The sequence below is a fragment of the Toxorhynchites rutilus genome, chromosome 3, assembly GCF_029784135.1.
Source record: "Toxorhynchites rutilus septentrionalis strain SRP chromosome 3, ASM2978413v1, whole genome shotgun sequence".
NCBI classification, from domain to species: Eukaryota; Metazoa; Arthropoda; class Insecta; order Diptera; family Culicidae; genus Toxorhynchites; species Toxorhynchites rutilus.
The window spans coordinates 165,860,349-165,876,200 of NC_073746.1; the positions used below are offsets into that span (position 1 = coordinate 165,860,349).

The 15,852-nt window shown below is 38.3% G+C and overlaps 1 protein-coding gene across 1 annotated transcript in view; it reads right to left on the bottom strand.

Moving 5' to 3' along the window:
• The window catches only part of LOC129776620 (WD repeat-containing protein 81), a 40,322-nt gene extending 31,844 nt beyond the window's left edge, over positions 1-8,478 (bottom strand). The window contains exons 1-2 of the mRNA XM_055782354.1: positions 8,249-8,478; positions 7,952-8,189 (exon numbers count right to left, since the gene is read on the bottom strand). Of these exons, the coding sequence (XP_055638329.1) occupies positions 7,952-8,164 (213 nt within the window). The 5' untranslated portion in view covers positions 8,165-8,189; positions 8,249-8,478. The remainder of the gene's footprint in view (positions 1-7,951; positions 8,190-8,248) is intronic.
• Between the last annotated feature and the right edge of the window lie 7,374 nt (positions 8,479-15,852).

Consider the following 15,852-nt stretch of genomic DNA (forward strand, 5'->3'; position numbering starts at 1 on the left):
GACAACTGGCTTCTTACTCTTCTTCGTCGTCCAAAAACGAAGCCATGACATGAAGATGCCAGAGCTGCCAAATATTATAAAATATCGGATTTTTCAAATTTCTATTTTAATGAATCGTAACATTTGGTTGACATTCGCTATCCAACTCTTGACGAGTAAAGTTCAGTGTCGTTATTGTGCGTTGCCACTTTTACTATTGTGCGATTGGTATAGTGTACGAGTGAAGGTCATTGCTGTCCGCTTTCGAATTGACCTTTTGTGAAGTGGAACAAAGGAAGCAGCGCTCTTGCAGCTTGCAGCCCTAGGCGGCTGTTGAACATCGGCATAACGGGATCGCCATCGTGTGGCTGTCGTTAACGGGAATTATCATCACGTGACCGTGTGAGCTATTCTTGCGCTATTGTGTTGATCCATAGCGCGTAGCCTCTGTCTCTCCCTGGTTAGGGCAGTAGAGCGCAGTATCGGAACAACTTTTATATTAAGGTACACATATTTAATATTAATATTATTATTCAACTCATTTGTTCATTGTTTAATATTATTATCATAATTTATTTTTGTTTTGTTATTTTTTTCTCGAGATTATTGTTAAAATCAATAATATATTAGAAATAAGACAGAAATTTTTGTAAAATGGAGGATAGTGGAGGATCTCCAGAGATGGAGATCTCCGATAATGAATCCCATTTAAGATCTGGGAAAAAACATAAACGAGTCCCTCAAAAAGAAGATAATTCTTCTGGGGACGAATCTGCTCATCCTTCCAAGCCCCCCTCTAATAAAATAGCAAGCCTCCCTTCTGAACCCACTGTTACTTCCACTCCCCCTCTCCCATCATCGATTTCGCTTCCCCCTTCTGATGTTTCCGATCCAACCCAATCCTCGTCCTCGTCCTCGTCTTCTCCCTCTGTTGTTTCCGCTCCACGTGTCAGAGTTTATCCAGAAGATGCACCTGGAACTGGCCCGTGGGTTGTTTTCCTCCGGCCAAAACCAAAAGGAAAAAGCCTTAACGTGATTCAGATCATGAAAGATCTGGCCAGATACTCTTCTGTATCTGAAATTCGCAGGGTTAGACCGAACAAATTGCGGGTTGTCGTGAATGAACGGAAACACGCAAACGAGATTGTTGCTGACAAACACTTCACTCTCGAATATAGAACATTTATACCCTCCCATAACGTAGAAATTGAGGGGGCGATAACTGAAACGGGTCTGACGAGCGAACAAATAAAAAAAGAAGGAAAAGGCAAGTTCAAGAAGCTTCCCTCAATGGAAGTAAAGATCTTGGACTGTCGCCAACTCGGGAAACTCTCCCATGATGGGGACCAAACTAAATTTACGCCGTCAGACTCGTTTCGAGTCACCTTTGCTGGTGCCGCCCTCCTTGACTACGTTATGGTGGACAAATTGAGACTACCTGTGCGACTCTTCGTGCCAAAGCCCATGACTTGCAACAAATGCAAGTCAGTTGGTCACACTTCAGATTATTGTGCCAACAAGGAGCGCTGTGCCACTTGCGGAGAGCAACATGAGGGGAAATCCTGCAGTGCGACTGAGCATAAGTGTCCATATTGCGGAGGATCCCCACACGCGCTCTCAGCTTGTGAAACTTACAAGAGTCGCTGGGAGAAACAGAAGCGCTCTTTAAAGGAACGCTCGAAGCGCACTTTTGCGGAAATTTTAAAGGGCGCTTCTCCACTGGCCCAACAACAACAACAACCAATCTCAACACACAATACCTTTTCCACGTTGCCAGTTGATGAAATGGAAGCGGACACAGCTAGCGGGGGCACACCGTTTATTTTCAAAGGGAATCCCCGGCGCAAAAATGTGACCACTCCCAAAGTTCAAGAACAAGTCCCCCCGGTGATACCCCCAGTTAGCTTGCCTAAAAAATCGAGTGCAGCGGACAAGCAAAATCAGGTTCCTCCTGGCTTCCGTGGGAATAGTTCACCTTCGAACGACCCAGCACTCGAGGGGACATCAAAAACCCCAACTGTCCCTATTTTTCCGTCCAGCTCAACTTCCCAATCGGGATTTATAAAGTTGTCTGACCTTTTGGATCAAATCTTCAAGTGTTTTAATGTTTCCGACTCCATCAGAACCATTGTCATCTCAATGCTTCCAGTATTAAAGACAATTTTGCAACAATTGATGCAAACATGGCCCCTCCTTGCAATGATTATCTCTCTTGATGTATAATTTAAATAGAGAGGTCAGAGATATCACTGTTTTACAGTGGAATTGTCGTAGTCTTATCCCTAAATTGGATACATTCAAATTTTTAATTCATAACTTCAATTGTGATGTTTTTGCTCTGTCCGAAACTTGGCTTTCTTCGCGAGATGATATCTCTTTCCACGATTTTAATATTATACGCTTGGACCGCGATGACAGATACGGAGGGGTACTATTGGGGATCAATAAGTGCCACTCATTTTTTCGAATTGACCTTCCACCTATTGGAGGGATCGAAGCTGTTGCTTGTCATGCAAACATCAGAGGCAAAGACCTCTGTATAGTCAGCTTGTATTGGCCTCCGAGAGCTGCGGTTAGCCGCAAACAACTTGATGACATGTGCTCACTCCTTCCTGAGCCACGATTGATCTTGGGAGACTTCAACTCTCACGGAACTGCCTGGGGGGAACAGTACGACGACAATCGTTCACTGTTGATATATGATCTTTGTAACAGCTTCAATATGACACTTTTGAACACTGGGGAAACAACACGTGTACCTAAACCTCCTGCTAACCCAAGTGCTCTTGACCTCTCGCTTTGCTCGAATTCACTATCGTTAGATTGCAAGTGGAATGTAATCCAGGACCCCAACGGTAGTGATCACTTGCCAATCAAAATTTCCATCACCATTGGGTCGAATTCTTCTGAATCTATAAACATGGCATATGACCTCACAAGACACATTGACTGGAAAAAATATGCGGACGCGATTGCTCTAGCCATCAATTCCAGAGATGGTTTACCTCCATTGGAGGAGTATAACTTCCTTTCTCGTTTGATCTATGACAGCGCGGTTCGCGCTCAAACGAAACCCATCCCAGGTTCCACTATTCGTCGAAGGCCTCCCAATCTATGGTGGGATAGCATATGTTCCAAGCTTTATGTAGAAAAATCGAATGCATTTAAAGCTTTTCGGAAACGTGGAACCCCTGAAAATTTTCAGACGTATTTGGACCTTGAAAATCAATTTAAAAACTTAACCAAAGGGAAAATACGTGCTTATTGGCGAAATTTCGTGGGCGGTTTGTCACGAGAAACGTCAATGAAAAAATATGGAAAGTGGCTCGAAACATGAGAAATCGCTCTTCAACGAATGAAAGCGAAGAATATTCACATCGATGGATTTTGAATTTTTCACGGAAGGTTTGTCCTGATTCCGCTCCTGTGCAAAAAATTGTTCGAGATATACCACAAGATAGGTGCGATCTTGATTCCGAGTTTTCGATGGTAGAATTCTCTCTTGCTCTCCTTTCATGTAACAATTCTGCTCCGGGATCGGATAGAATTAAGTTCAACTTGCTGAAAAATCTCCCTGATGTGGCGAAACATCGCTTGTTGAACTTATTCAATTGGTTTCTGGAGCATAATATTGTTCCAGATGATTGGAGACAAGTACGAGTTATAGCTATTCAAAAACCCGGAAAACCCGCGTCCGACTTCAATTCGTACCGCCCAATAGCAATGCTGTCTTGTATACGGAAATTGTTGGAGAAAATGATCTTGTTTCGCCTTGATCGATGGGTTGAAACGAATGGCCTACTCTCAGATACACAATATGGGTTCCGCAGGGGCAAGGGGACGAATGATTGTCTTGCGTTGCTTTCTTCAGAAATTCAAATGGCTTACGCCGAAAAAAAACAAATGGCTTCAGTATTCTTGGACATAAAGGGGGCCTTTGATTCTGTTTCAATAGAGGTTTTGTCAGACAAATTACACTCTCGGGGTCTGCCGCCTCTATTGAATAATATGTTATATAATTTGCTTTGTGAGAAACATTTGAACTTTTCTCACGGAGATTCGGCAGTAAGTCGGGTCTCTTACATGGGCCTCCCCCAGGGCTCATGTTTAAGCCCCCTTTTGTACAACTTCTATGTAAGCGACATCGACAATTGCCTTACACAAAATTGCAGCCTAAGACAACTTGCAGATGATGGAGTGGTGTCTGTCGTAGGATCAAACGAATCCGACCTGCAAGGACCCTTACAAGATACTTTGAACAATTTTTCAACCTGGGCCATTGGGCTAGGGATCGAATTCTCCACGGAGAAAACAGAGATGGTGGTTTTTTCTAGGAAGCATAGACCAGCAAAACCAAAGCTTCAACTTTTGGGTAAACCGATCACTCATGCTATGTCATCCAAGTATCTTGGGGTCTGGTTCGACTCCAAATGTACTTGGGGGCCCATATTAGGTATCTGAGTAAAAAATGTCAACAAAGAATAAACTTTCTCCGTACAATTACCGGCACCTGGTGGGGAGCCCATCCCGAAGATCTTATAATGTTGTATCGAACAACTATCCTCTCAGTGATGGAGTATGGCAGTTTCTGTTTTCAATCAGCTGCCAAAACACACCTCATTAAACTCGAGCGAATTCAGTATCTTTGTCTCCGTATTGCGTTGGGATGTATGCCCTCAACGCATACCATGAGTCTCGAGGTTTTGACAGGCGTACTCCCACTAAAAGATCGCTTCAATTTATTATCTCTTCGGTTCCTCATCCGGTGTAAGGTTATGAATCCATTGGTGATCGGAAATTTTGAGCAATTGATCGAGCTAAATTTTCATTCTGGATTCATGAGTTCATATCATGAATTCACCTCTATGCAGGTTGTTCCTTCTTCGTATATTCCCAACCGTGTTTGTTTTCCTGACTACATCAATTCCTCTGTACATTTCGATCTGTTCATGAAAGAGAAAATCCATGAAAATCCAGATTATCTTAGATTGGGGATCGTTCCTACAATCTTCAATGCAAAGTATGGGCGTATCAATTGTGATAATATATACTTTACTGATGGGTCCTCTATGAATGAGTCCACAGGATTTGGAGTGTTCAACGTATTTTTTAGCACCTCACACAGTCTTCAGAATCCTTGCTCGGTATATATTGCTGAATTGGCAGCGATATACTGGGCGCTGGACAGCGTCGCCTCACGACCTGTTGAACACTATTATATTGTAACGGATAGTCTTAGCTCTGTCGAAGCTATCCGTTCAGTGAGGCCGGAAAAGCACTCGCCGTACTTCCTTGAGAGAATACGAGAAATTTTGAGTGCTTTATCCAGACGCTGTTATGTCATTACCTTTGTCTGGGTCCCTTCACATTGCTCAATTCCGGGTAATGAGAGGGCTGACTCATTAGCAAAGGTAGGTGCAATTGAAGGCGATATATATCAGCGCCAAATCGCCTTCAATGAATTTTATTCTTTAGTTCGCAAAAATACCATCGCTAACTGGCAACGCAAGTGGAATGAAGATGAATTGGGCCGGTGGTTTCACTCGATTATCCCAAAGGTTAGCCTCAAACCGTGGTTCAAAAGTCTGGACTTGAGTCGGGACTTTATTCGCACCTTCTCCCGACTCATGTCCAATCACTGTTCGTTAGATGCACTACTCTTCCGTTTCAATCTTGCCAGCAGCAATCTCTGCGTTTGTGGCCAAGGTTATCACGACATCGAGCACGTTGTTTGGTCGTGCGAGGTGTATCTGGTCGCCAGATCGAATTTAGAAAACTCCCTTCGGGCCCGAGGAAGACAGCCCAATGTGCCGGTGAGAGATGTGTTGGCTCGGTTAGACCTTGATTACATGTCCCATATATATGTTTTCCTTAAAGCTATAGATCTTCGTGTGTGATTGTCCCTACATCCTTATAACCTCCTTTCCTTCCTTTGCGGGTAATTCGTCCCCTTGCTATAAATAGTAGAATAAGTTGAAATGTAAATAAACTATAGATATACGAATAGATTTAAGAATTGAGTGCTCATCAACATTGTTACAATTTCCTTATATCCCATCCTTCTCCTAAAAATATGTCACCCTTCTAAACTCGAGTACACCGCGAGTAATCGGTTTTCCACCTTACTAACCATAGATGTAAGAAAATTGTTTATATATATATATAGTTTTAAAAATATATTTAAGAATTCGGCTCCTTTAAACTTAAGTAACTGAGTCTGTAAAAATAAACGAATTAATAAAAAAAAAAAAAAAAAAACATTTGGTTGGTGCGAATTCAATGATTATTGCATATTTTCAAATAGACAATCTCAAAAATATGCTTTAAAAGGATAAAATAAGTCTTTTAAATACCCATATCTATAATATAATCGTTTCCAAAACAAATTTGGGATTTTTTTTTAGCAAATAAATCTAATCTGACAACCGTTACAGCGTTATGCAGATTCTCATTGTCTGAACCAAAACATTCTATCTTATTATATGAGCAGGAATACAACCAAAACAACGTTAGGAAGCCATTTTTATTCATACAAAACGTAATTCAAAAATAAAAATGAAGTGTAAAGCCTTAAACTGTGAGCGAAGGACGGATACTCATCCTGAGTATAAATTTTATCGGTTCCCTCAAGACAAAAATATTCGGAAAGAATGGATTCGATTTTGCGTGAACAGTGAATTAGAAGTTCCATTCTTTGAAATCAAAGCAAGCACAAGAATATGTAGCGTAAGTATTAAAAACTAATTCTAAAACATATCCTAATACTAGTATATATACAGGCTCATTTTGTTGATGGGAAATACAATGAAAATGGAGTTACGAAAATTCCGACCTTAGCTGCATCCGCGAATGAGGAATGGGAAGAGATACAAAGTATTGAGAACAATTATGATTTGGTTGACGTATATGAAGGAGATAAACGACTACAGGAAGAAATATTTCGTTTGAAACATCAAATTTCCAAGCTGAAAAGGTAGTGTGTCAAAAAAAAACATAAAATATAAAAACATAAAAACAAAAAACATAAAAATAACAAAAAACAACTACAATCAATAGTTACGAAAACAAAATTCGATTTCTTGGCAAGCCTAATATTTTTCCAAAAAAGATTAATTGGCTTCAATTTGATATATCGATCATCTAAATCGGTTCAGTGATTCAAAAGTTATGAATTTTTAAAAAGGCACTTTTAGGAAAAAGTTGAAAAAAATGATTTTTCGGACCACCCTAAAATAAGAAAAGGTCACCCTAACAAAAAAATAAAAAATACGGGTCTAATATTTTGCAATAAAGAAAGAAACTACCACTTTTCATGGAAATCTGAGGAGCACTATATCGGTTTGACATGAAATGGATGTATATATATATATATATATATATATATATATATATATATATATATATATATATATATATATATATATATATATATATATATATATATATATATATATATATATATATATATATATATATATATATATAAATTTTTCAATTCAATCAAAATATAGTAACAAAATAATTAGGTAAAACGTGTATACAATTCCTTCACATTTCCTCTAAACTAAGTATCGTAATATCAATTAAATTCATTTTTTTTCTAAATTCAATACAAACCCAACGTAATTTATTTTTATTGGCAACACTGGAAAAATCGACTTTGTTTACAAAATTTATCGAAATCGACCATTCAGAAATCAGAACGACTGACAGAAATTTGGTCCGTATCTGACAGAAATTTGGTCCGTAAAAGACCCCCTATTGTCTGATCTTATCTTAGTTGGCACCAAAAACATGGCGGGTGTCATACAGCTGCAATTCTTCGTGTCGTTAGAAATTGGCTGGCATCCCTGCCCACGAACGACAAATCAAAATAATCACAATCCAGAGCTGAACCGTCACAAAAATGTGAAATACATTCAATCAAAACAAAACAAAACAAAAATTTAGATACATATGCAATTGAACTTACGCTAACGTAAACCCTAGACCAGATGCTGCTGGCAGCTCCCGCGGGCCACTCCACTGCATCGGTTTTATACACAGGAAACTCGCATGGCAACTTTCCTCCTTGAGATATATTTTTCAGCCAAGACTTGTGAGCCAACACCACGAATCGATTTGGGCAGCGGGTTTCGCGTACATGTCGCTTCGGAATACTGAGATCTTCAGTTATTGCTTCCATATTGTTTTGCACTTTGTTAAACCATCTGTTAAAAGAAAAACCGTACATAAAACCTCCATGAAATCAGGCCTCATTGTTTTGAACCTTGAACATCGAGAAGCGAACCCTAGAAAAACAAAGGGCTATTACAACCCGCAGTATAATTTCACTTTTCTACGTACGCGATTAGGTAGATACGCAAACAAAACACATTTCGGCTTAAACATAAAAACACCAACCAAATGGCAGCAGTTTGGAACGGAAAAACCGAGAAACAAAAGGGAAAATAAAGATTTTCACACTCGCGAATTGAAAGTTGTTTCGACAGAGAAAACGAAAATTGAACGGTTTGACATTTCGGTTGAAGTTGTGTTCGTACGAACACCTCGGTTCGGACCACTCAAATACCACTTCTGTAGAGAACAGAAACAGCTGATCGGATCTTACTGGTGGGTGGTATAAACAGTGGGGTTTGTTTACAAACAGTGATAGCCTCCACACCAATACTAGCATGGTCAAACGTTTTATTACAGGGTGCCTCGAACTTTGGAGCTGATGTTTCTAGAGGGCGAGAGAGCGCGGGATTCGTGGTGATGCCATTGAGTTGTGTGAAACAAAAATGGTAATGAATTTCAGGTGGAATACACTTTAAATGAATGCGCATTACCCCTCCCGCATAGAATAATTGTTCTATGCAATAAACTAACAGATTTTTTGGTAACTGGTGACAATATTCTAGACGAACATTGTTCAAATAATGATTTTATAGCTAAGTTTAAATGAAAATGCAAATTTATTGTAATACCTAGAGGCGAATGAACTGAAAAGTTTAAAGCCTCTTTAATTCAACATCATCATCATCATTGTAATACCAGGGACAACCATACAACTGTACTAGCGACGTACGGGTTCAGCGTTGTACAGGTACCATTGTAGCAGGGGATAGTAACTTCAAGCAAAAAAGTGGGGCCGATTCGAGATTGCTTTTATGTAAACAGTGAACTTTTTTTACACTCTAAAAATTGCACCGACTTGCACTGACAACTGAATGATATTGTCAATTTGTGCGAGATGCCTCAAAACAGCTGGGAATAAATATTGGTTATATACAGTAAGTTACATTGATTGCGACGTTTAGATTATTGGCTGTAAATTGGTTTGTAAACATCGAATTAGGGGTCCAAATTATGGCGCCACATTAAAGTTGCCACCAGACGTAGACACTGTACCACTCGCATCGCCAATGTTCAATTACAAGCCAAAATCGCCTCCAAAGCGACACTGAGTGGTGCCTCGGCATGTCGTATTAAATTTAAATTACTGTATTATATTGTTATTTATGTTCGCATCATAAGCAACGAACACATATTTATTTTCCATTTGCAATAGTATTCACGATGATTGGATGGATGAATATACGACTTATACATGCATCTAGTACGGCTATTGTCATGCGTATATACAATTTACTACAGACAGCCAAAAAACGAATGGCGGGAAACGTTCTTGATTATTATAATAATGATTATAGATTTTTGTAAATACATGTATGTTTGGAATGTTACGTAAAAAAATACTTTCAAGTCCGAATATTTCCGTTTTCATGAAAAGTGAAAGTGAAAGTGTTTTTTTCATTTTTAACTTTTAAGAACGAAAGATTATCTGTTTGCCGGTCTTTTGCGTTCTGATAAACATAGTGACAAAAATAAATTAGTTCAACTTCGTCATTCAATTGCACTTAACTCAAAACAGTAAACATGAGATTATGAACTTGACAAACCATGCTGCCAAGTATGCCAACCCAGCAAACATTAAATCGTATAACGTAATCGTATTAAGCATCGAATATCTGAAATTTGGGGTGTATAAGATGCACCCAAATAGCATATACAGTAAGTTACCTCTAATCCTCGACATACCGAGGCACTACTCAGTGTCGCATTAGAGTTGATTGGCCTGTAATTGAACATTCACGATGATAGTGGTACAACGTCGACATCTGGTGGCGACTTTCAATCTGGGGCCATACTTTGGGTACCAAACTCGATGTTTACAAAATATCCAATTAGAGATGAAAATGTCCAATTATTTGTGTCCCATTACAGGTCCGTCCAATTAACTAAATGTCGAATTAGAGGTAACTTACTGTACATGCAAGTTTATTAGGCAATACCTAATAACATAATAAGTCTGTTGTCATACGAATATACGATTCATCACAGCCATAAAAAAAAGGCGGAAAATATTAAAGTAAAATGTTTGGCCCGGGGAATCACCATTTTTGTATGTATATAGAACCTTTATAAACATTTATGTTTGTACAAATAGGAATTAATCAATTGACTTTTAGGGATATAAATGTTGATATGAGTGGTGGCGACGGTTATAAAATTGCTCCGGTGGGATTTGAACTCCGGTTGTTTGGATTATCAAGCCGCAGCTATCTCATACGGCTATCTGAAATATGATTTTAGGGCAATTAAAGCTCTTACATATGATACGAAAAAGTTGCAATCGGATACGTCATACTTGATTGTTCATTGTGCTTTAGTGGAAATATCGCAAAATTTATATAGAAATGGTTAGATAAAGTTCAGTACTACATGTTTCAAGTAATCAAATAACATGAAGTAAAAAATTTCATTCATATTTTAACAATTTAAAACTGCCTTCGGGCCTGCCCAGCAAATATTAAATCGTAAAAAATTCGAGGGTTGTATCCGACCGCTTAGAACGTAGGACTATGCAATCTTTTTTTCTTTTGAAATTTGATGGTTTATCATTTCGAATATTATTTGCGAATACGTCGAAATTTAATAAATAACTCTTTAGTAAAAAGTTCCGGGGACCCTGAAAATGTTTAATGGCTTGCCTAGTTTTGTAGAATCATATCGAGAAGCAACGATCATTTTTTGCAATACACTAATTGGTCATATGTCGCAATTTTTTTCTTTATATCAATGCACGCATTGCACTGAATATTAACGAGAGGCATCTTCCGTGCATCGCCATCAAAGACGCATGGACTGTCTGACTTTCAAGTGTCTATAATTCAAAAGAAAAAGAAGAAGTGCATCGTCATTCAATAAGCATCAAACACGTCTAACACGTCTAACAGATGCACACAGTTGCAGTGCTAAAAATGAAACATTGCGAGAATGACTGTTTATGAAAAATCGTTTCTCGACTCTCGGTCAAAACCGTCAACAAAGTTTCTCTAAGTTTCTATGTTTCGCGCAACGAAAACAACAAAAAACCAAACATCGATGTTTAGAAGCGACCTATAATCATTTGCACTCTTCTCGTTTTTCGCCTTCTTTGCCATGACTCGGATGGTTGTGTTAATTGCAATGCCAGATGCATTTCAAGTGAAATATTCGCTAGCGTTCACAGCTCGAGGGGAAACATAAAACACAAAACGAGCAGAATAAGCGACCTTTGTTGTTTCGGGTACAGAAAGATTCTGAGAATTTTCCTCAGAGGAGATGCAATACTTATACGCTAGCGACAGCTAGCGCATCATATACATGCAATTTATATTAATCATACTTGTATGTTTGAGAATATAATCCTCAAAATAAAATCATTACACTAAACCTTCGTTTCAAACAACTTATACAGTAACCAAATCACGCAATAAACATCAAGAATTGCTGGGAATCTCTTATCAATATTTGTTCAAATTTAAAAAGATGCTTAACTCCAGTTTTGTTGACATCTTTTATGCATTCAATTAAATCGTACGATAAATCATATATAAACATAAACATTCCCACCTTTCATCCTCCATTAAACACCTCGTAGTAGAAATCTGTCAGTATGCATACACTCTCCTACGAAACATAGTGGAAAAAAATATATTCGTCGATGTAAACAAGCGGTGAAAAGGGAGACACTTTTCGACGAGTGATTTGTATGAAGTTCCACTGCCGTGATTGTAGCATGACACACATGCTTTGGTTGTACATTGTACCGCATGTCAAACTGACAATTAGAAATTTGACACGGCTTACAGAGACAAGGCTAGTTCTTTAGCGAGTAAACATTTTTTTTGATGACGTCATCCGAATTGTCAGTGTAAACAGTCGCCAGTTGTATTTTGTTTTCCGATTTACGCGTAAATGTTCCTGTAATGAAAAATCGAAAATGGTTCAATGCGCTGTGAGCGGGTGTATAAATTATGAAAATGACATTATCGGACCAAAAAAGAGATTCTTTCGCTTTCCGAAAAACCGAGAATTGTGTTCTTTGTGGATAAATGTTTTATCAAATTATTCATGGTGTTAAATATAATCAACTATATTATCAACGCACAAACTTACAAAGCACGAAAAATTAAAAATAAGAACACATTGTCTACTTCAACGACTCAGATGACGTCACTAAAAATGACTGATCCGGAGTAGCTAGCCTTGTCTCTGTAAGCCGTGGAAATTTGACCAATTCTCACCACATATTTCAATGAAAAAGGTTTTAATTTAGCGTCTAAATTATCAAACACAACAAACAAGTTTCCAATCTGAGTTATTAATTCAAGAGGAAGTCAATGAAAAGAGTGTTTACCAAGGGTTCGAATATCGAATATTTTTGAGGCTATCAACGAACCTATTTGTGATGCCTTCATATGACCGGAGCTGCTGATCAGCCAGACCATGTGCCATCGAATGGAACAAGTAGTAATGGCGCAATGTCTGGGAATATGGCGGGTGGGCCTTTCGTTTTTTAGGAGCAGTCTTTCGTAGACGGAAAAGGACACTAAACGACCCTTGGATTTCATAATCATAAGGTACCCTAGAACCTTGCATTTGAATCATTCATAACGAAAGAAGTCGCTTGGAAAAGTTTGTGTAGATGTAGTGGACAAAAATATCGGGAAGAAATCCAAAATCGATCTCTTTCTGTTTTTTTTTAATTTCACCAATAAATTCTGTACAAGGATATTTTTTTTGCATCAATTTCAAAAATGTTTTCAAAACTGCCTTTAAGTTTTGTGATGCGATCATTACTTATTGAACAATTAATCATCAAGGGCGAAAGAGAAATTTGTCATTCAAACAAAAATATCTCTGTATTGAAAGGTTCTACAGGTATGTCCAATAGGTTATATGAATCAAATGAAAGTTGGTTGATAAGGCTAATTGGATTTGCTATAGGAACATTTGGCAAAAAAAAAATTGTTAGGTCACAAAATATTTGAAATAACAGACACAAATCGATTTTTTTTATCTCTTCCCGATATTTTTGTTCACTACATCTGATGTACATTTCATCTTCATGTGTCCATTGTATGTACAAAAAATACTTTATTTAGAATGAAAAAAATCGGCAATAACTTTCGGGCAACCCAGTATTTTAGTATTCCACTTTAATTCAGAACTACCACTGTTAAATCGAGACACTGGCTAAATTTTAACTGTACGATTGCTTAAAAAAAGAAAAAAACGCACTGTTAGGCCAGGCGCAAGTTGAGACGCGTATAGCGCGAGTAACTTGCCGCGATATAGCGCCTGTTTTTGTGGCTAATGAAAACAGATAGAACGGCGCAAATTGGCCAGATGACGCGAGATTGTGGAGCGCTCGTGAGTGTCGACTCGCGTGACGCTGTGGCTGAACCACAGTTTCTCGTGCTGGTCGTACCGGTCGGGTGATTGTGTTAGTAAATAAATATATCGCGCAAAACTGTGTGAATCAGACATTGTATGCGAGTGGCACGTTATTTACACCAAACTGCGACTGAATATGCGCTCCACCACGCTAGGTTTGTGGCACGTATGAGTCGTGTTGGTGGTCTCGTGTTCGTTTACGAGCGCTATACGCTTCTCAATTTGCGCCTTGCCTTACTGACCGACCACGCGTGACTCGTGTCGTGTGTTAAAACTAAAGTTGTGTATTTTCTATTGCCATTTCATTACATTAGACTTACAAACGAACAACGCTTACAAATCATTGAATTTTATTATCAATATCAATGTGTTTTTTGTTGTATTAAAAGCCTTTAGCGACATTTTTGGTTGCACGGATACGATAATACGCAAAATTGCAGTATTTAGACCGATGAGCAGCCACATGCAATCCAAAGCTACTAATGCATCCCGAAAAATGTACTGTTTTGATCGGTCCCATACTTTTTTAAAGATGCAGATGAGAACAACATACAACAACAACAACAACGAGCTAAATCTGATGGACATGACGTCTCAACAAGACGATGCCACATTTCACATAGCACATGAAACGATGAATCTATTGCGTAATGAATTTAGTGAGCAATTCATCTCAGGTTATGGATCAGTGAATTTGCTGCCTAGTGATTTGACGTCGTTGGACTTTTTTTTTGTTTAGGTATGTAAAATCTCTTATTTATGCACTATTATGTTATCGGCGCAAATTGGACAAGCTGGGCTTCAGCGGCAATGTTTTACATTGGCTCACATCATACTTGATCGGTCGCTCCCTCACGGTCAAAATTGGCGAGTGCTTCTCCGCAGAATTCTCTGCTACTTCATGAATACCTCAGGGGAGTCATCTCGGCCCTCTGATATTTCTTATTTACTTTAATGAGGTAAATTTAGTGCTGGAGTGCCCTCATCTTTCATTCGCTGATGATATGAAGTTATTTATCCACGTTAAGCCGGAAGCTGACACTTTATTTCTCCAGCGACAATTAGGATTAGGATTGCATAATATAATTGCGAAGTTCTACGTCGAAAATATGCGGTCGTGTCCTAGATACAACCCTCTTACAATATTTTTTTTTCAGAACTATGTTTTGGAATGATCCAACTAAAAGTGTTTTTCCTTTAAAGGGAGGGTGGATCTAAACCGAACTAAATTGTAAAGGGCATAAAATACCTGAGATATTTGTTTTTTTTGTCAACTTCAGCATTGTATTGTATAGTAAAACTCTTTTATTACGTTTTTATTCAGTTGGTTTCTGAATGTAATACAAATGAAATACGGAAATCAAATGAGATGTAGCGATGTACAAGCTACAATACAAGTGATGGGTAGGTACCCCATTCAAGAATCCAAGATCATCGAAATCAATAGGATCTTCATGTACTGTAACTATGCACTCCCAAGATGGTCCACGAAACAGTAGCGTATGCATTACAAAATGTACTAAATTCGGATGGCGATGGAAAAAAGTTTAAAAAATAATTCAATGGAACCTTGTTGATTTGCAGCAGCCGAAAACAGCCAAGCAACTATTGGCGATCTAACGTACAAATCTACACCTAGGCGGCGCTGCGGTGAAAGTGATGATGGTTTTATATTTTATCATGTAAGCTTATGGAAGGTTTGTAGTTCTTTCCATAAATTACAATGTTATAATCATAAAAGATTATTTGATTGCGATGAGTTTGTAAGAAATTTAATTCTGCGCAATTTTCTATATAAATAACATGTTATTTATTTACCTCTTTCAGTAGTGAAAACTATAAAAACGTTGACAATGGTTGAATTAAAGAAGGAAATTCGAGAGCACAATCAAACACAAGTAGAAAAATGCACGATTCCTGCATGTGGGAACTACCTTGGAAAGCCCGGAAGTAAAATATACGTGATTTGTTTTTGAGTTTTAGGTTACATTAGCATCATTTTCTTAGTTCAAAAACAAAATCCAGATGTCTCACCGATCGTTTACGTTTTGCGTTAGATCGCCAATGCTCGAAGCTTTTTTTCGTACTGCCAGTTCCACCTGGAGC